This window comes from Takifugu flavidus, chromosome 8 (assembly GCF_003711565.1).
Source record: "Takifugu flavidus isolate HTHZ2018 chromosome 8, ASM371156v2, whole genome shotgun sequence".
NCBI lineage: Eukaryota > Metazoa > Chordata > Actinopteri > Tetraodontiformes > Tetraodontidae > Takifugu > Takifugu flavidus.
The window spans coordinates 7,424,662-7,444,797 of NC_079527.1; the positions used below are offsets into that span (position 1 = coordinate 7,424,662).

The 20,136-nt window shown below is 50.3% G+C and overlaps 1 protein-coding gene across 7 annotated transcripts in view; it reads right to left on the minus strand.

Annotated features, from left to right (window-relative positions):
* Nucleotides 1-419: 419 nt before the first annotated feature.
* The window catches only part of rerea (arginine-glutamic acid dipeptide (RE) repeats a), a 90,244-nt gene continuing 70,527 nt past the window's right edge, over nt 420-20,136 (minus strand). For 4 of the 7 annotated variants that reach the window (XM_057039852.1, XM_057039854.1, XM_057039851.1 and 1 more), the window contains 12 exons: nt 15,337-15,417; nt 7,507-7,669; nt 7,329-7,421; nt 6,704-6,903; nt 6,367-6,528; nt 6,170-6,283; nt 4,706-6,087; nt 3,965-4,187; nt 3,159-3,879; nt 2,618-2,791; nt 2,353-2,533; nt 420-2,273 (listed from right to left, as the gene is read on the minus strand). In XM_057039852.1, coding sequence (XP_056895832.1) covers nt 2,240-2,273; nt 2,353-2,533; nt 2,618-2,791; nt 3,159-3,879; nt 3,965-4,187; nt 4,706-6,087; nt 6,170-6,283; nt 6,367-6,528; nt 6,704-6,903; nt 7,329-7,421; nt 7,507-7,669; nt 15,337-15,417 — 3,528 coding nt within the window. In that variant the 3' untranslated portion in view covers nt 420-2,239. The remainder of the gene's footprint in view (nt 2,274-2,352; nt 2,534-2,617; nt 2,792-3,158; nt 3,880-3,964; nt 4,188-4,705; nt 6,088-6,169; nt 6,284-6,366; nt 6,529-6,703; nt 6,904-7,328; nt 7,422-7,506; nt 7,670-15,336; nt 15,418-20,136) is intronic. The other 3 variants (XM_057039856.1, XM_057039858.1, XM_057039855.1) reach the window with 2 other exon arrangements.

Sequence of the window (20,136 nt, forward strand, 5' to 3'; positions counted from 1 at the left end):
CAGCCTGCATCTCCTGCTTTATGGGTAGGTGAGGGGAGCGGCGTCTCAGTCACATGACAGCTCGAGGATGGAGCATCCGAGGAAGCGCGGCGTTCTCGAGGACAGGGCATCATTTCAGAGCGCTGTGGCAGAATAATAGCTGCCTCTCCAAATGACGCTCCATCACTCCCCGCGGGCAGGCCCAGATGACAGCCGCGTCCCGTCGGCCCGCCTCAGCCCGCGTGCAGCGCTCCTCCAGGCCTCGCCAGGGTTTGATGTTATTACAGGCGCAGTGTTCAGCAGAGGCTCCGTGCTGAGGTGATCTCGGAGAGCCGCGCACGGAGCCGAGAGAGCAGACAGAGGAAAATGGTCATTCAAGAGCCATCAGAGCACAACAGGACTCGCGTTCACGCAGCCGAGGCAAAGACGGAGCCTCTTCCTGTGGTGTAACTTAGTCGTTTATTTTAATTCCACAAATTTTTCAAAAAAATTACAAAATACTCGAATGGAGAGAACACAGGACTCACAATTTTTCTTATTATTTCTACTTTTTGTTTACATTGTGTCATCCCATGGCGACTACTCATATATACAATAAGCTTCAAGATACCAGTATATATATAAATCTTAGCAGTCAGAATTTACATTCTGCTTTTGCCGCTTTGAAACAAGAAGCTAAACCATTGACAACACTTAACATCAAAGGGCTTGAAGACACAAAAGAGGAAATGAAGGCGGGGGGGGAGGGGGGAGCTTGGAAAGAGACGGAAATGGGTTTTAAGTGAGGTGGCGAAAACAGCGACAGGTTCTTGTCAGAGAGTCAAAGACTTTTTGGAGGGGTGGGGGTGGGGGGGGGGGTTTACAAGTGTTTTAAATGTAAATTTTAGTGCTCCGTGGGTAGATATGGTCGCTTTAAAATCAAGTACAGTCTCTTCATTTGGTTAAAAGAAAGATTTTTTTTTTTTAAAAAGGCCATCTGTAAATATCCACGAGACTTGAATCACCTCAGGTCAGGGATGAGAGCAGAGCTCGTGTCATGGCTACAAAACGTAAAAATTAGAATTAAAAAAGAAGCTTGTGCACTGCTAGGACAGGAAAACGGGACTTGTAACAGTCTGTGGCACACAAACACACCGAGCGCCCCCCCTCCCCCGCTCTAGTGTCACAGTGAATATCGTTACAGCCTCGTGGAGGACGGCTCGGTCGGATACGAGCCTGGCAACAAAGGCCGGGGCCGGGCCAGGCGCGCGACGCTGACCTTTAAAACAATCCTAAAGTCCTGAGCGGCTCCTGTTACAGCGAACCACCTTTAAATCCAAGTCCGGACCGTTTAAAAGGCCTTGAAACATGTCTTGTGTTGTTTGTGGTGGTCGCTGCTAAAGTCATTCTCTGTGAAAACAAAGTTAAGGACTATCACTCGGGATGTGAGGATAAAACCAGTGAATTTAAAAACAAACAAACGCTCGTTCAGTGCAAAAGTTCGTTTTTCTCGTTTGGACGCCTGGTTTCAGCGTGCACTGCCACGGAAACCTCTTCAAGTGATTCGAATCCCGAGCGTGGACATTCTGACGAACCTGCTGCGTGCTGGAGGTGTGTGTGTGTGTGTGTGTGTGAAGTGGATGAAGGTTTACATAGTGTCTGCTGGACTGGGGCTAACACGGTGACGTCAGAGGACCGGAACCGCTAAGCTCTCGCAATCGGCTCATGTAATGCCACGGCGCTCCCCTCTGAAACAAGGGATAATGCTGCAAAACAATTATACTGGAGGCTGAAACGACTTGGTTTGGAGTCCACACCTAATAATAATATTAATTATAATAATAATTATATGTTTATATATACTATTTACAGACTCAAAAATGCCATGCTGTAGCTTTTCTTAGAATTATGAAAAACCTCCAACAACGTATTAAAATAAATGTCGACTTTAAAGATAGCACTTGTTATTTCTCCATATACGGCCTGACCGGTTCTTTTTTCCTGTTGATAAGCACAGTGTCGTGTTCTAGCACCTACAAAAGAAAAACATCAGGGAAGCTTGACATGCAGGAGCCTTGAAGACGTCACTACTGGCTATATACCAAAGGTGTCTTGAAATGTCACCGTCTCAAAGAAATAAAAAAAAACATGGAAAAAAGAAAAAGTCCTCGGCAGGAACAGAATCAGATATTAGCAGAGTTCTCAGATGATCCACTTGGCTTGGTTCTGTCCTGACTGTAATGTCTGTAACAACTTCCCGCGTCCTGCTTCCCTTGACTGGTTACAGCTGCTTGTCGCTCTCCTTCTTCAGCCGGCTGCAAGGCAAAACATCAGCGGGGGTTAAACCGTCAGCGGGTGCAGGGGCCGGCTCGCTGCTCCAGCCTTTATTACTACCTGTAGTAGTCCTCCTGGCCTGGCAGCGGTCCTCCATGCATGGGGTGGTGGCCGTGGAGCCACTGCTGCTCCATGGCCAGCCTCTGGAGCTCTGCTGACTGGGCGTGCATGGCCTGCAGTTGGTGTGCTGCTGACATGGGGGGCGGCAGACCTCCTGGGAGCTCCCGGGGATACGGAGTACCTGGACGAGACAAGCGGGGTTTGAGGTCAGCCGGCGATCAGATCAAAGCCGGAGGTGATTGCAGGTAACGGGAGATGCACCCACCAAAGACTGGGTGGCGCAGCATTTCGTGCTCGTGCGGCGGCTGGCCCAGCAGGGGGTTGGGGATGGCGCCGTGGGGGTACGGGAAGCGGGCCAGGTGAGGTCCGGCTGCCAAGGGGTCTACTGCCAGGGGATGAGCCCCCGAACCTGGAGGACACACAAGACATTCACCACCACCTTCTGGGAGTCAGAGTCTTTAGATCAGGACACTCATTTCAAAACAGTTCATCACATATAAAAGCATGCAGCAAGTTACAGATCATCTAAACAGATCTGCTGCTATTCTCCATAGAATCATCCTCTATCATGAAAAATATCACACTTTAGCAGCAATGACACATAAATGTAGAACTTCCTGACATTTTATTAAGGCTTCTGTTTAAATTCTGACTATTAATCCAAGTGAATCCATATAATGACGAATGACTAAAACACTGATTCATGACAACATTCTCATGAGTTTCTAATCAAAGACTACAGTAAAAACATCAAAGCATTTCGGACTGTACCAACACGCATGCACATATGCAGGACATTGATTTACCTTGGTGAAGAGGATCTTGCTGGTGCAGGTGGAGGTGGGAGTGAATATGCGAGTGCTGGTGGTGGTGCGGCGTGACGTTGAACATCTGCAGACGGGCGATGGGGTCGTTGGCTACCGTGGCCATCCTCTCCGCGTGGAGTCTCTCGGCGGCCAGCCTCTCTGGGTAGGTCATTTCCGGCCGCAGCTGGGGCCCGGCCAGGGCCAGTCGCTCCCGCTCCAACGGGTTCAGGCCCGGGTGCAAAGAGGCGAAGGGGTGCGGTCCGGCCATGTGGGGCAACGTGATGGCCCCGTGCCGAGCAAAGTGCTCCATGGGATTGGTGGAAGGGTGGAGCGTGTCCATCTCCGGAGGCTTAACCTCGAACCCGGGCTTCATGCGTTCCCTCAGTTCCCTCTCGCGGATCTCCCGCTCGCGCATCTCCCGCTCGCGCAGCTCGCGCTCCCGCATGGCCGGGTCGGCGTTGTACAGGCCCGGCATGTGATAGGCCAGAAGCGGGTCCGCGGGGTTGAGCGACACGAAGAAGGGGTGGTTCCGGTTGGTGGGGGACATGACGTGGGGTCGCGCGTACTCGCTGAGAGTGCGGAGGGCGGGGGTGTCGGGCCCGATGTACGGGGGCACGGCTGCGATGGTGGTGGGCGGGCCGTCGAAGGGCGGTCGCATGTGAGCAGGTCCGGCCATCTGGGGCTCACCCATTCTGGGCTCGTGAGAGGAACTGGAGGCTTTCTGTTGGGGGAGAAACATGACGTTCATGAACACATGAAAAGAATCAACACCCGGGGGCGTAAATAAAGGAGCCGGCCAGACTCACCGCCGCGCGCTCTGCTTCCTTTTCTCGCTCCCGCTCTCGCTCCCGCTCCTTTTCCCTTTCTCGCTCCCTCTCCTTTTCCTCCCGGGCTTTCTGTTCTGCCTCCCTTTTGGCCTTCTCCAGGGCCTCTTCCCTTTTCTTGGCCAGTTTGGACGAAGCGAGGGGGGTGAAGTAGAAATCCGTCCTTGCACAGGAGTTGTAACCTCTGTCCAGGTGTTTGTAGAACCTTCATCCAGGGCAGAAAGGAAACAGAGGCACATTTCATTTTGACAGTTAAGCTCGTCGTTATATTAAGCTTCAATTTTGAAGCATGAATGGCTTATGCTGGTCTATTATTCTGAAGGAAATAAAACCCCTTGGCACCTTCTCAACGATCACGTTTGTATTAAAATTCTCATTATTATTCATCAGCTGTCTTGGAAGAAAGAAACACGGCTCCAAACGCTCATATGCCTCGGTGTGCTCACACCTCAGTGTGATTTATCATCATCCTCTTTCTTCCTTGATCATTTTGAAGCCATCATTCACTCAGAGCTCAAGGCTACTTGTGGCCTTGAACGCCTGTTTTGCTGTGAACATTTGATTTGTTTCCTGCTTCAAAGCCTTAAAAGCTGAGAACAGACACTCTTTGTTGTTGAACGTGTGCGAGCTAATCAGCGTCCCCAGGCTGTGGGGCGAGCGCAGCAGCGGATGCTCGATGAATAACAGATTTTAGCAGGTGTGTGTTTTGCTTCTCTTACGTACCGCGCTGACTGGCTGGCGTGGCTGGGCGTATTGACGATGGTAGGTTCTGGAGAGGGGCTTCTCTGGGGGGGTGGAGGGCTCTCTGGCTCTTCTGACTCATCCAGAGGTTCTTCTTTGATGTGAATGGGAGGGAGCACGGGGCCCGGACCAGCGCAGCTGACCGTAGCGGGCAGCGGCATGGAGATGGAGGAGGATGTGGCGGCGGAAGAGGGAGGCTGTATGCCAGACATGGCGTTTGATGAAGACGGGGGAGGGCCGCTGGCAGGTAGGACTGTGCTGAAAGGATGGGTGGCAAATGGTGGCTGGGGAGGTCCGTTCGGGTGCGAGGCTGCTGCTGCAGAAGGCGGCAGAGGCGGCGCTGAAGGAGGCTGATGGCTCGCTGAAGGCGGAAGGCTCTGTGACTGAGTAAGGACCGGGGGCTGGGCGGGGGGAGGCTGGAGCTGCTGCCCCTGAGGCATGAGCTGGAGGGGAGGCGGGTGTGCTGATGGAGGATGGTGGGTGGATAAAGAGCTGAGAGGCTTGAGGGCAGGAGGTGGAGGCAAGTTTGAAGGCATCTGTGGAAACGGAGGTGCTGACACGTGGGCCGGGTGTTTGTGTGACTGTGGGTTTGGTATCTGAGAGATTGGTGTGGTTGGTGGGGGCTTGATGTGAGGCATGGACATCGGGGCGGGGGGCAGCGGCTGCTCCCTGGGCGGCTGGCCTCCGCTCGGAGCGGACGACTGCGAAGGAGGCGTGTGAGATCTCTGCTGCGATTGGCCAGGGACTGGCAGGGGCGGGACCTGACACTGACCGAAACCCTGAGGGGCCACGGAGTGAGGGTGGGGCATGTGAGGGGGGCCCGACTGCAGCGGGTGCGGCATAGGAGGCATGGGTCCATGATGCGGGCTGGGTAACGACTGCGGTGGCACTGGCGGACAGGGGGGTGGAGCCTGAGTCATGGGCGAATGTGGAGAAGGAAGCCTTTGTGGGTGGAGGGATGCTCCTGATTGGATAAGAGACAGCGGGCTCGCCTGGGGCAGAGGCTGGGGAGGTAGAGTTGTGGACGCTGCCGTCGGGGAAACCTGCGGGGGCAGCGAAGGGGCTGAGGTTGCCGGTGGAGGCGGAGCGGCGGAGGATGCCGACGTGCCCGGTTGACACTGGATGACCGGAGGGTGCTGGCTCTGCAGGAGCTGCTGCTGCTGCTGCTGCTGCTGGGCCGAAGAGTCCGAGTCGCTCTCGTTGTCGCGGGGGCTGGGGATGCTGGGCGAGGAGCTGCGGTTGTCTTGGTCAATGTCTTTAGGGTCACTGCTCAGCTCCTCGTTGATACTCCGCCCGTCGGAGCTCTCGCCCTCTCCTTCTCCCTCGCCCTCGCATTCTGATGGCGAGTCTGGCCGACTCAACTCCTGAGACACAGAGGGGGGGGGTTACATACACAAACACCACATCTTTTGGGCGCATGTGCACAACAAACCACAGCCAACTCACTTGTGTCTTGGACTTTTTGGCATTTGCCCTCTCAGGCTCCTCGGTGTCAGAGGCTCCTTTCTCTCGCTGACGTTTGGCACTCTTCATGGGTGAGGGAGCCTCCTCTTTAATCTTCTGTGGAGCACAGACAGCAGACTTCACATGCTATTGCTTTCTGATGTGGCGACACCAGCACCCTGAACAGAGATGCACCCCACCTTGCTTGGCTTCTTCATGGACTCCGTCTTGCTGTCGGTGCTGTCTGTACTGGCGGCACTGGGAGACGTGCGTCCGCTGGAGCGCAGGTCCTCGTTGGTAGGTGAGGCTCTGCCATCAGGGCTGGCTGTCTGCTTCTTACGACCACTACGTAGCGTTGACATCTAAACAGAGGAACCGGCAAACATCAGAAATGCACATTGGGAGAAAGGCAGCGTAAACACAAAGCCTCAGCCTATCAGAACTGACCCTGTTCTACCTGCTTACAGGTCTTTATTTAATCTGACTGTTACTCTGCTAGACACTCCTGAAAATCAGAGAGTGGACCGGCTGCAGTACCGAGCCTCGGTTCCGTCGAGTCCTCATGCTATGCTTCCCGCTGAGTCCATCCTCTTCCTCTTTGACAGGTTTGAACATAAATGGCGGCGGGTCCACTGGCTTCTCGATGGGGGGCAGCTCGCCGTATTTCTTGAAGTGAATACGGCAGTCTGTGCAGAGCAGAATGTTCTCCCGGCCCCCGTGGTGCCAGTCCTTGGAGGCTGAAGGAAGAAAGAATTTACAGTTAGGAAAAGAAAGAATCTCACACAGCAGATAACAAAAAAAGTCTGATCTCTTCTAATAACGGCAGATTTGTTGGTCGGATGCAAGAACAACATGGCTTGTGCCATATTTACAGCTCAACTCTCTGATATTTACTCGAGTGAGCGCTTCACAGCTCCATTTGTTAGCCACCAGTTGTGATGTGAGATCAGATGGGAGCCAGCTGTGTGGAAGGAGGTGAAAGATAATGAGGAGGAAAGAGCGGGCGAGCGAGCGGGCGAGCGAGCTGTGGACTCTCGTTGGATTTGATTAAATTACTGCCGACATCTTATGATGGCCATCTGTCAGACGCTGCTGTTCTGGGCCGGCTCACGCCGACGGGAACAACACTCGGAGTGAAGGTGCAACCTGGATGTGGCCTTACTGGTCGTGAAGCAGTGGCGGCAGGCGTAGCCCTTCAGCTCCTGTTCGCTGTCCTCGCTGTCAAAGTCATCCTCGCTGGCCGAGCTGAGGTCCACTGGAAGACAGAAAAGACGCGATTGGACAAAACGTTCCGCCACCAGAATAAACTGGTCCCCCTCGCACGGGTCAGACAAACGTACAGAATTCGCTGGAGGGGGGTCGAGAGGGGGTGTTGACGGGAGTTGAAGCAGTTCGGGTCTTGATGCGACGGAAGACGGGCTGGCGGCGGTGTCTGCGGTGAGCTCGGCAGCTGGCTGCCTCTGGGGTCTTCTTCCAGTAGTAGTAGAAGGTAATCAGTTCCCCCTGGAATAAAATAAACGTGGCCTGGTTAAAAAAATACAAATAATCTAGACGAAGAGTACATTTATTCAGTAGTTGAGATTTGATCATCAAATGTTTCATTTGATTCTGTGGCTAAGAACTGACTGAATAACTGAAACATTAGCACATTAGCAGTCAGAGTGAGCGGCCATGTTCCGGCGGATCAGAGTCCATGCCAGGTTTTGGCGCTGGCCGAGCGTGTTTGTGCTGCGGCCCTGTCTGTCCCAGGATTAGGAGGGGAGGCTCGCTCAATGCAGGGATATTAGGATCAGTGCATTGGTGGCTGCCTGGGTGGCAGCAGCTTGAATAGGAACAAAAGAACATGTCAGCCAGAGCTTTGGCGCTACAAATAGGGAGTGAAATGGCTCCTCGCCCCTTCACTGGAAGAGTCAATTGAACTTTAATCAAACATTTGGAGGGGCGCGCTCCTCGTGGAGCGAGGGAGACAAAAAAGGCTGCCAAAAAATCAATACCTAACTGAAACATTAACACATGGAATCATGGATGAGGAAGCAGGGACAGCTTCCTGTTTCCTTTGCCCCCCCGCCGCCCAGCTCTCACTTGTTACGGGTTCTCCACAGACACATTCATGAAGTTATGGGCTGTGATTGTTAGCAGTAAGTCACCTGTTATCTTTAAAGCCTGGAGGGCAGCAGTCGACTGATTAAGGTCTGTTAAACTGTTGTTCAACAGAGCTCCCACACTTTAATTGCTATTGATCGTTCGCCTTCTTCACTCCAGCTGAGAAACTTAACATAAATGAGCCTTCACGTTGATCTAAAGTGCATTAACGGCGATGCAGCAGCAGCTTAATGTTCTCTAAAGCAGAAACTTTAAGCTAACTCGGGCTTTACTTGCTTTCATGTTAACTAAAAATACCCGGAGCTAGGCGGGCTTATTTTGCCACAAATCATTTGAGACAAAACGCTGTTAAGGAGTGTGAAAATCTACGGAAAATGCTCCACTCGGTGAGTTTAGGGCTGTTCTTTCATGGAGAATTTCATATCTACCACTGGCTGCAGCAATCATCTCATGAACAAGCAGTTCTGGGAACATTTAGCTGTGAGCTGTTGGAGCTGAGAGAAAAGTTCTTAAATTTCAGGGTAAATTAAAGCGACGCTGTGTTATACCAAAGCCATCGCTCTGGCAGGACCGCTGCAGATGAGCTTAATCATCCCACATCAACAAGCTCAACCTTAGCAGATCTACAGAGAGAGTTTTTTGCCGCGGTCTCACCATCATTACATAACGAGTGACTCAAACTCGGGACGGTGGTAACAACTTTCGAGTGGTTTCCTTCTTCCCCCAGTTTGTCCGGTTGGGAGTGAAGAGCGCAGGTGCTAACCGAGGGAAGGTGGGCGCCCTGATGTGAAATCCAATTGAAATGTGCAGATCAAAAGTGTGGAGTGGTGCCGGGCGCCGGCTGGGCTCTGGGCTTAATGACTGTTCTCTGCAGGCTGCCGTGACCGCGCGGCCACGGCGACCGCTCGGCGGGACGGAGAGAAGTCACCGCGCCTTTCCGACGCTCACGCCGTGTCAAGTGCCGTTACACGATACTGAAGAAACACCTCTAGGCTTAAGATAAAAGTCCATGACTGAATGCAGGTTTTGTTCTCCAGCAGCAGCCATTTCCTAAAGTTGCAAACGGCGTTTCATTAAAACGCTGCTGAAGCGGAACGTGTTCAGCAGAGTGTCGGGTTCCGTTTCCCTGGAACCACACACGTCATCCTTCATACTCAATGTTGTTTTCTCTCATTTACTTTGTCGCGCTGCCAACGCTCGCTGCAACGCTTTGACTCTCCTTCTGCGTGCCCCCCCCTCACTGATGCCATTTTCCTCAAATTATTTATGCTCTTGATTTAAGGCGCCACTAAAACAACACAATGTAGCAGGAGTTAGTCAATGAATCTGGCTCTGGGGTCAGTGGAATCTGGGGAAAAGCCAAGGAAGCACTTAAAAATAAAAATGCAGACGATTCTGGCCTCTGCTAAATCAGTGCGGAGCTGCACAGAGCACGCTGCTGCTCTGCTGCTGCTGCTGCTGCTCTGCTGCTGCTGCTCTGCTGCTGCTGCTGTTGCTCTGCTTCTGCTGCTCTGCTGCTGCTGCTGCTCTGCTGCTGCTGCTCTGTTGCTGCTGCTCTGCTGCTGCTGCTCTGCTGCTCTGCTGCTGCGCTACTGCTGCTCTGCTACTGCTCTGCTGCTGCTGCTCTGCTACTGCTCTGCTGCTGCTGCTCTGCTGCTGCTCTGCTGCTGCTGCTCTGCTTCTGCTGCTGCTCTGCTGCAGCTCTGCTGCACAGAACATGAGATAGTGACAACATAAGCTCTGCATTATGAGGCCTTTTTCGATGGCTTCCATCTGCAGGAGCTTTCTGGCTGGAGGATTATCCTACAAGGAAAGAGCTTACGGTACCCTTCTATCGCAGGGCTTCCATTCCAGTTCTTGCAACTTAAAATGGTCGTTTGCTCGGCGCGTTTGTGTGAAAAGGGTTTCATTCTGCAGATTATGGACATCCATCGTGCTTTGAAACTAAACCGACCTTGAAAATGTGGCTCTGCGCAAGTTTCTAATCTTCATCTAATTATTGGAATTAGGAGGATTTATATGGAAAAGACAATTGAAACACGAATGAATAAATAACTGAATAAGAAGAACAAAACAGACGTGAACTGCTTCTGATTACAGTGTTCTTCAACTGTACTGGTTCGGGCTCACTGGGAGTTCAGAGACCTTGCACTGGACGCAGTGGGCCTGTGTGGCCGAGTGGGGCCGAGAGGGCGAGGGCTAAACTCATGTATTTACACCCTCATCCCCTCTCAGGCCCGAGCCTGAACAGATGGTTTCTGTTTTTCCTGGCAGATTTGTGACAGAGCCACAAAAGGCCCCTGCTTTGACATGAAGCCAAACGGTTAAGGCCGTTACTGGCGAGGAGAGGGGAAGGCCGAGGAGAGCGGAGGAGAGGGGGGCGATGGGGGCAGCTGGAAGAGCAATAATAAGAAAAAAGCCAGCAGCAGATAACAATAGCCCATCAACATCCAGCCTCAGCTCATCACATCCCGACAGCTCTCGCTGAATCAGAATTTGTGCTGCAGACTGGATGTGGGATCAGAGAGCTGGGTGAATGTGTGATGCTCATCCATTAGTGCAGCATGAGCTGCTGCTGCTCCCCTCCTGCAGCCTGTGCAAGGAGGACAGGGGTGTGGGGGTGCACTTCTCTGAGCTACATCAAACCCAGCTTTAATTATGTATGTGCTCGACCTCTGGACTCGGTGTTCCTCAGCGCCTGTGACAGGTTTTACAGGATCCACTTTGCCATTATCCTCATGGCTGAGAAGCCTAAAGTGCTATTTAATATGCTTCACTTTTTCACTGTTTATTTATCTTGGCAGGATCGTTGTTAAAAGTGTCCTCTTTATGGGGTTCAGATTCCTCAAACATGCATGGATCTGTTTTGGACCAGGCTGTCCCTGAAAGGAGGACCGGCTCGCTTTTATCATCACTGGAGCTTTAGACCTTAGAATGTGTGTGCAGTGACGTATTCAGGCCACACGGGCGTGTTTGATGCCCTCACCGTTGCCCTTGAACACATGGGTCGGTCAGCAGCGGTGAAAGGACCTTGGCTGGTGGAGCAGAGGGCAGCTAAACGGACCTGCTGCGCTGAGCCTTTCTGCCAGAGAAAGACTGAATAAGCTCTGCTTTCACAGGTCTGGGATGCTGCTATACTAAAGAATCAGCACTTCTGCGTTCCTGCTGTAAGCGCTTTTGCCAATGAAAGCAGGCTCGATGGCAACAGCACCTTTTTTTTTTCTTGGGGAGTCGAATATGCTGGTTCTGCTGATAAGCCGGTCCCATAAACCACAACATGAAGCCTGGCAGAGAAGTCATTTAGAGCCGCTGTCCTGTTAGAGCGCCTCTGCCTCTGAGAGAACATCAATACTCGCTGGTTGAGCCTGGGCCGGCAGTGACTTCGCTGCCCTAACAAGTTAGCTCATTTATCAAACCCGAGAACGGTTCCGTCGGGGCGCTGACAGCTGCTGCCAACTGGACCGCTCTCCTGTGGTTCTGGAGCTGGTTTAATTAGTGTTTGAAGCTAAGTATTTATAATCACAGTCATCCCCAAGGTTCTGGCTGCTGATGACATGGCACTGGATTCAATCTGACATTTGTACAGATTGTACCAGGGCAAACATCTGCTGCGAGGGTGAGCTGAGAACACGACAGAACCTGGCTGTCTGGGGGATGGGGGGGGGTGTTCCATTTTAACCAAAAGGTGCACATCTCACCGCCGATACGGATTAAATAGGAATCCGAGTGTGTGTTCTTTGCCTCGTGTCCTGCTGTCACAGTCAAAAATCAAACTACAAAAGAGATAATATAAAGATAACCAGCTTCCAGTGGCTTAATAAGTAAGTAATTACACTGATGCACATGTCACTTCTGAAGTTGGTTGGCGATTTGCCCACAAGCCCAGAGGGAAAAGAACTGGTACAGCACGCTGATGAGACACTCATGTCATTAACGATGCGTTTTATGAGGCAGCGTTTGTCACATAAATGAACAAACAATTTATATTTGATCAATGTGCTGTTAAATGACATATTTTCCCCCCAGTGCTTCGTAACTACAAAGGAAGAAATTATTTTGAAATGTGAAACAGCTGTACTAAGTAACCTTTGGACCGTGGGTGGACATCAGAGAATAGGGATAGAACCCAGAACCTGAACGCATGCTAGAAGACGTTCTGCTAACAGGAGAACTCCATTAACACACCCATAAAATGACTGTAAAATGCAACGATGGATGATTATTGCAGCTCATGACCTCATGCTTAGAGCCAAAGGTGACGTATGAAAACAACCTGTGGACTATTGACTGATTCAGCTGGTCAGTTGAGACCACCGAGCAGCTACACAACACTTAAAATACCGAATAAACACAAACAGGATATTGTACATATAGATCTTATACAGGTGTATCTGTTATTCTGCCCACTTAGCTGTTCATTATTAGAGAAGACTTGTGGAATGACTGTTGCTGTGCTGCACCTTCTCCTCAGTGTTGAAGCTAAAGTATAAACCTGCCGAACAAAAATGCCTCTCTGAATCACATCTTTATTCCTCAGCAGCCTCCTGTGGGTTCAGCTTGCTGCTGATAGCTCGCCTGGCTGACAGATAAATGTGTTTTTCCAATATATTAACAGGTGACTGATAAAACCGGGCTTATCCACCACAAGCCCATTAGAAAAACACATGTACTGTAAGTAACCACGCCAGAGCTAATGCTAATGCTGCTCCAGCACATTTATGAAATGAAATATTTAAACTCCAACTGAAGGCAAGCGGTCACAAGAGAGTAAACAGCAGGATGCAGGAACGCAGGCCTGAGGGAGCTGAACTGATAAACAATAACACACACGGAGCTTGTGTTTGCTCCTTGTAAAAAGTGATTTACTGCACATTGTTGAGTTTATTAGGTTATGGTGAGTTATTGTTAGACAACGGTCCAGTCTGTAAAAACAAATGACACAGGTATGAAGAATAATGCGATACGTCACTCAATGCTATTGCTTACTGAACTTTTAATAAAGAAATATTTGAAATATAAACCCAGAAGCAGCTATCAGCTGTGGAATTTCCACCATTTAAGGGGAACAGAGAACTAAACACCATCAGTTTCTAAGCAGGGAGTGTGTGTAAAACCCAAGAAAATTAAAGCAGACAAAAAATATTTGGGTCAAATACTTTGAGATGATGTTGCTGTGAAACCAGGACATTAGGAAAAATCCCATTCCCAAATGTCAGGCCCTGTTATCTGCAACCTGCCCTGTCAGCAAGTTTGGTTGTTTAAAGACTGGGAGCTCGTGTTCTGTGACGTCCTCTCTGGAGTGAAGGAAATGGTGGCCGCACAGCGAGCTGCAGACGGTCAGAGGACACACCCACCTCTCCCCCCTCTGGGCCTTTATGTGCCTTTATATAAAGCATTCCTGACTATTAGTCAGAGGCCTGCTGTGTTTACTCAGTGCTGGGCGCTTATCCTTGGCACTGGTGCCACAGAACAACGTAGTGGAAGGAGCGGTGGGAGGCAGAAGCTGCACTCTCAGTGACAGCAGCACGACAAGGTCCTCGGGCAGCAGTGGCCTGAATGTTCTTTGATGTGCTCATTTACCAGCAGCGTCGCAGTCAAATAAAAAGCACAAAGAGTGGAAATGTCTGCTGCTTTAGAGCTTCCCTCGGAGGAACCACTGGCTCGCGTGCAGCTCAGTCTCGCAGCACAAAAGCGAGTCAGGTTATACAACAAACAGCATTTTCAGTGATTGCACACAGCTAATGTTACGGCTAAACCCTCTGCTTTTGATGGCCCTCTTGTGCTCTGGGCAATTTCCTCTCTTTTCATATGTTAAAAGGGCAGTTTATTTTCCATTTGCAGAGGAAAAATGACTTCGCACAGTGGCGGTGAGAGGCCCAGCTCCTGGAGCAGGTCAATTACCTTTGCTGCCATGTGAGCTCCCCCTCCAGGGTGAATTACATTAATACCTCTTTTATGGCCAATCAACAGGACTAGTTGCATATTTCAAGACCAGTGAAAAGTAATTGAGGAAACCTTTGAGATGAAACTCTGTTCATGCGCTTTAATCTCTCCTTCCAGAGGTTCAGGTTGGTTTTGAGGGACGGGAAAAGAAAGCAGGCGACGTTGCAGAGTTCCTGGGCAAAAACACGACGCGATGTGCTGAGTTTCTGTTGTGAAACGCGGCTGAAATACCCTCGCAGCAGACGAGGGAAGGAAGTGTGACAAACGCCGATTTTCCTTTGATGTCGGTGTCAAGCAATGCAGCGGCGCGCTTCCAGCACAGGCGGGAATGAGGAATGATCTTAGAGAGGCGCTCAGAATCGAAGCGCGCGGCAGATTTATATAGCCCCGGTAAAGCCACGGTGAAAGCAGAGCGGCTCTTGAGTGTTCGTTCCACAGAAGAGCAAAAGAAACGAGGTTTGAAAACACACTGACAAAGATTAAAGGGATTAAAAAAGCCTGCGTCGCCGTTTTGTTTTCCACATAATGGTCATGTTTAATAAGGTCAGCTGCTGTTAATCATTGTTAGGCTTGGAGGTGACCCATGAAACATGTGGCACAGTGAGTTTGGAGGAAAAACACACACACACACACACTCACACAGCATCTGTGTGTACACAACCAGAGTCCCTGACAGTCTGAAAACAGCAGCTCTTTGCAAACCTGAGAACAATCGGAGTTTAATTCTCACTTATCTCCAGGTGGCTCCGGATATTCCTGTCTGTTATAAAAGAAGCCCAGCACTGTTCTCTGTGCTGTGAACACCTTAGCTTGTTTCACATCTGCACATGTTTACTTCTTGCAAACAGAAGGTGCTAATTCATTTCTTCTGCGTGTGATCTCTAAAGTACACTGACCCTAACATGCTGCAGCGAACTACTACACGTTTATTTAGTTGGGAGAGAAACTTCCTGTAAATAAGGTGTGTAAATAAGGCAACGTGCGTACAGTCGTCACAGTTATGTTGTTTCACTGCTCACGTTTGCAGTATTTTAACCACGCGTTCCTTCGTGTTTTGATGCAGTGAAACAAATCACACACAACTCACAATATAAAGAGGAAGAGGAAAAAAAAACTCTTCTTACCGTTTCTTTGTTGGGCAGCAGCTCTTTCCGGATCCTGAAGAAGTTTTTGCCGAATTGTCTCAGGCCTTTAATGAAGCGCTTCTGCAAAAAGGAAGAAAAAGAGAAAGAGAGGGGGAGGAAAGTTACTGTCTGTTACTGTTCAGTCAGCTAATCTAAGGCAGCATAAATTTACAGGTTAGCAACAGGACCACAGAACCATTTCTGTGGTTGCACAGACTAAATGTGCCACCTGGAAAACCTCTGTGGACATGTAAACTTTAGAGACGACGCGGCGATATCGGGCCGAGCGGGGGGATGAAATGACGTGAGAGGCTGGGTCGGACGCCAAGATGGCACTGGTATTATTCAGAATGGTACAAAACACTGTCAAAAAGAGACTCCATCTGTCCAAATGACCAAACCTGTGCATGCCGCTGTGTGTTATTACACACAAACTAAACCCAAGAGTTTATTAAATTCCTTACTGAGCTCAGTGGACACTTTCTATTTTTGTCCGGAGATCAACAGCAAAAAAAACCCAAAATAACATATTAAATATCTAAAAACGAGCTTAAATAAATAAAGGATGACAGAACATTATACTTCCTGACATCTGATTAAATCTGACATGCTGGGTAAATACAGACTCGCTGTCTTACCTCCAGACAAAAACAGCAGAAATAACCAAATGTGGTCAAACCCGAAGACACTTCTTCTCATTCGAGCGCCACAGGCTGCGAGCCACAAAAAGCCGGAGCTGAAAACATTCAGAAGCAGCAGAGCAGACGGCCAGCAGATTTACTTTCTTGTTCCAGAGGCGAGCCTCGCTCTCCGCGCTCTCGGCCAACCGTCTCCAAGCAAGTAACTCCAGCTAAAAGCAGAGAAAAGTCCATGGGGGGGATGGAGCGGCTCTCCACGTCCAGGCGCAGGTAGAGGAGAAATTACGGAGGCAAATCCACGATGTCTCCGACAGCAGGCTGCTGTTTTTCCACCTCTTTTTTTCAAAGCAAGAAATAGCTTGTCACTCTCTGCTCTTCCACTACAAAGGGGAAGGCTTTACATGTGATCTTTCTGCAAGAGAGCCCCTGCTCCTCAGCGAGCTGGAAAACCCGGAGCGGATTCCTGCACTCTGCGGAAATGTCACGCTTGACGCTCATTTCAGCCCGTGTTTGGCGCTTTGACGCCGCGGGAGCGCGTCCTCACCTCCACAAAACAAGAAAGCCCTCGCGCGGCGTGCTCTTAACAAACCAACAGAGCGGTGACTAGAACGGAAGCTGCGGTGGCCCTTTAACAGCGTCGAGGAGCTCGGATTGCAAAGCCTCACAGGCAGAAAAAAAACCTCAACTAGCTGCCAGACAGATAGAATTTGTGTGGAGAACAGTCCTGGACATGGTGGAGGGACACGAGGAAAAGATAAAACCAGGCACGGATCGCCCAGTCGAGGAGTTCATTTGTCAGGCCATGTAAAGAAGGTTACGCAACCACAGAGTGTTTACATCCCCACCTTTGGTGGGGGAAAGTCCACATTTACAGACAGGACAGAGTCACAAACATCTCTTAGCAGGACACATTACAGAGCTACTCACGACCTTTAACTACAATGCTAATTATGTTTGCAGCATTAACTTTTCGGAAAATAACGGCAGCTACATCAACAGATGTCAAAACTTCCTGTTCACTCACCGGCGCCACCTAATTTGCATTAATCACACTAAAGGTGAGGCGGCTGATTAGCCAGTAGATGGAGCCGTCTTCAACACAAGTGCTGCCTTTCACTGCTGATCACTGGTGATCTCACAGTGCTCAGGTAGATGCAGGTTCATGGGGGGGTGATGCCAAACACCATATCAGCCTCTGAAACGCAGCTTCCCATAATATCGGATATTTAAAACATCTACGGAGATATTTACAGAAATAGCTTCTGGTACTTAATGTGCTGTAACTGTAGCAAAATGTATTTTTGTAAAACTCGACGGACTGAATCAATCATTGAAGACAGGCTAAAAGCTAATTGGTTAGCTTTGAGATTTCCATGCCATCAAGCAGTGTCTGTCCCAATTATGTCACCTTAATTATGTTTCCCCACTGTAGTATTTACACAGTCTGCCTGTGCGTCTCCACGCTGGACCTCCGTGCGCACTCTCCCTCCTCCCTTCCATTTTCTTCCCTCCCCTCCCCTCCCCTCCCTGAATGTCGGCTCCAGTTTAAGGCTCCATTTCAGCTGCCTGGGCTCACTGCTCTCCAGCCAGCTAATAAATCATCCACCAATCTGCACCCTGAATCGCTCTGCCCCTGCACCGACTGTTCCAGCCTGCCGTTGCCAGGCAACGCCACGGACGGAGGAGGGGCTGAGAGAGCTTCGGCGAGCGAGCCAGGGAGGGAGGATGGGTGAGCGAGGAGGGGGGGCTACCAAATGGCCATCCGCTGTGCAGAAATAACAGCCCTCGCTCCCTGAGTGTGTTCCAGAGGGCTGGCACTTTTTCACTGTGGTTTCCTCCCTCGGAAGCTAACAGAGCACTATTGTGAGGCCAGAGAGGAGACGTGTAAAAGAGCAGAACAAGAGGGGGGAGAAAAACCCTCAACCGGCCATTGTCAGGCACACTCACTTCCTGCTCCAGACCTGATTGTTCAGAGTTGTAAAACAGGTTAGGATACTGGAGGCAGAAGCAAAAAAAAGCTGCTATCAAGATGAAAAACAGAGCAGGGGCTCAGCCACAGATCATAATTCCTGCTAAATGTCACTCGGAGAAAACACTGACGCGATTCCGTCTCGCGGCAAACAAAGACACTTTCAGTCCGTGCGGCGTCGTTTGGCCCGTTTAGAGCTGACCTTTCACGAGTGCTGAGGAGAAACAAAGTCGGTCTCTGCATCAAAAGGGCGGCAGCACGCTTATCTCCCATGGAAGTACTCAGATTGGGCGCGGCGAGTTCAGGGGAAATCATAACAAGCTTAAAAAACAGCAATGGTGACAGATGCTCGACTACCCACATCCTTTAACCTCCGTGTGGATGCTAAAGATAGAGCAAATTATTCACTCCCAACTCAAACATTACACAGTTCCACAAAAAGTGGCTCTGCGTGTTTAATTACGCGGTAATAACACACGCGCGGTTTAATCTCAACGCTCAGCAGCGGGCTTGACGTCCTTTGCTTGCTTTTCTGTTGCCTGACACAAAAGGTGACAGGAAATTCCAGCACACACCCATCCTGTCGGCGAGTTTGTTAGCGAGCAGCCTTAAAAGGTGGCTGGCACCGACCCACGATGGTGATAAAGACGTGAGCTGGATCAGCAGACACATGCCTTTAAATAATAGACAGCCCGCTGCGGGGGACGCGCAGCCATGTTGTGCTTCGGCTGCCTGTGGTGTATTCAGGAGTGCATGTCGGGTCTCTACACGGGGGTGTGTGTGTGTGTGTGTGTGTGGTGTGTGTGTGTGTGTGTGTGTCCGCCACCCGTCTCCATGGTGCTGTCGGCAGCCTGCTCCTGTCATCCATCAGCTGTAAGAGCCGATAAGCCGGCTGAGGAATGGGGCTGCTGCCTCCCCACAGCCCTGGATCAGCCGCTACGCCTCGGACACACTGGTGCACAGCGGGACCGCCATGGCGGCCACTGCTGAGGCGTCCGATTGTTTATATGGCACCTCCTGTTGGCCGAGGCGTTATTAGCAGTCTGGGGGGGGGCACTGCTACCAGCAAGAGTTATTTCATAAGTCACTCAGTCATTTTTAAAAAAAATACTCTTAACTAAGTCTGATTTTTAGTGAGATACACATGTATTAATGTTTTGAGTTTAGAGTTTTAATGTAGTATTTTTCAATTGGCATAAGGGAAAAGAATAATTACAGAGAATGTTAGCTTGAAACCCATTTAATATTTACCAAAATAATGAATAGCCCTTCAAATGATAGACAAGTAAGTAAGTCCAGCTGGGGCAGAATTTTGTGCAGCAAAACAACAACCTGCCAGTTCATCAGATCCTGATTTTTATCAGATAACCGGTTTTACGTAACGAGGGTTGTATTATTAAAGGGAAGCGCTCATAAGAGTTTTTTGTTCTTTGATGAAATCCTCTTTGAGGGGAAGGGAAGTGTGTGTGGGCTGCGTGGAGGGCTGACGCTGACAGAAGCCTCTGATGTCGGTGTTTAAAGTATTACAGAGGAATATCTTGTCTGGAAATCCCACTGAAGTCAAATGAGTTGCAGCACCGTTCTGACAGAGGGCACTGGATCACCGAGGAGCGCCGGCAGACTCATCTCTCTATCTCGAGTGTGGGGAGAAGTAATAAATGTTTTTCTGGAGTCCCAGTATTGAGATATTATCGAGGATTATGTATGAGGCAGCAGCAGCTGCGAGGAAAAGGCTCAAAGATGTGGGCTGGGGGTGGGCTGGGGGGCGTGCAGGGTGACAAGTGACCCTGCAGACAGGCTGATTCTGTCATCCCGGCAGCCTGCGCTGTCACTTTTATTCACATCTCTAAATGAGAGCTGGGCCGGGGTGAAGAAAAGAGCAGGCAGCAATAATGAAGTTCATCCTGGAGGGCGTCTGGGATGGGGGGGGGGCATGCAGAGAAAGGGGCGATAAATAAACAAAGGGCAGCAGGCCGGTTTCCTCCAGATCCTCAAGGCTGTAGCTACATTTACACATGTCAGTCAAGGCTGCAGGGCTGAAGAAGCACAAGCAGCCATCATATCACTCAACGCCCCGACCTTGGTCAGTCAGGGTCACGGTGTGTGTGTGTGAGTGAGTGTGTGTGTGTGTGGTCATTGAGATAAAAGCTGCCCTGACGTGATGGAGCTCCTCTATTATAGTAAATATCACAC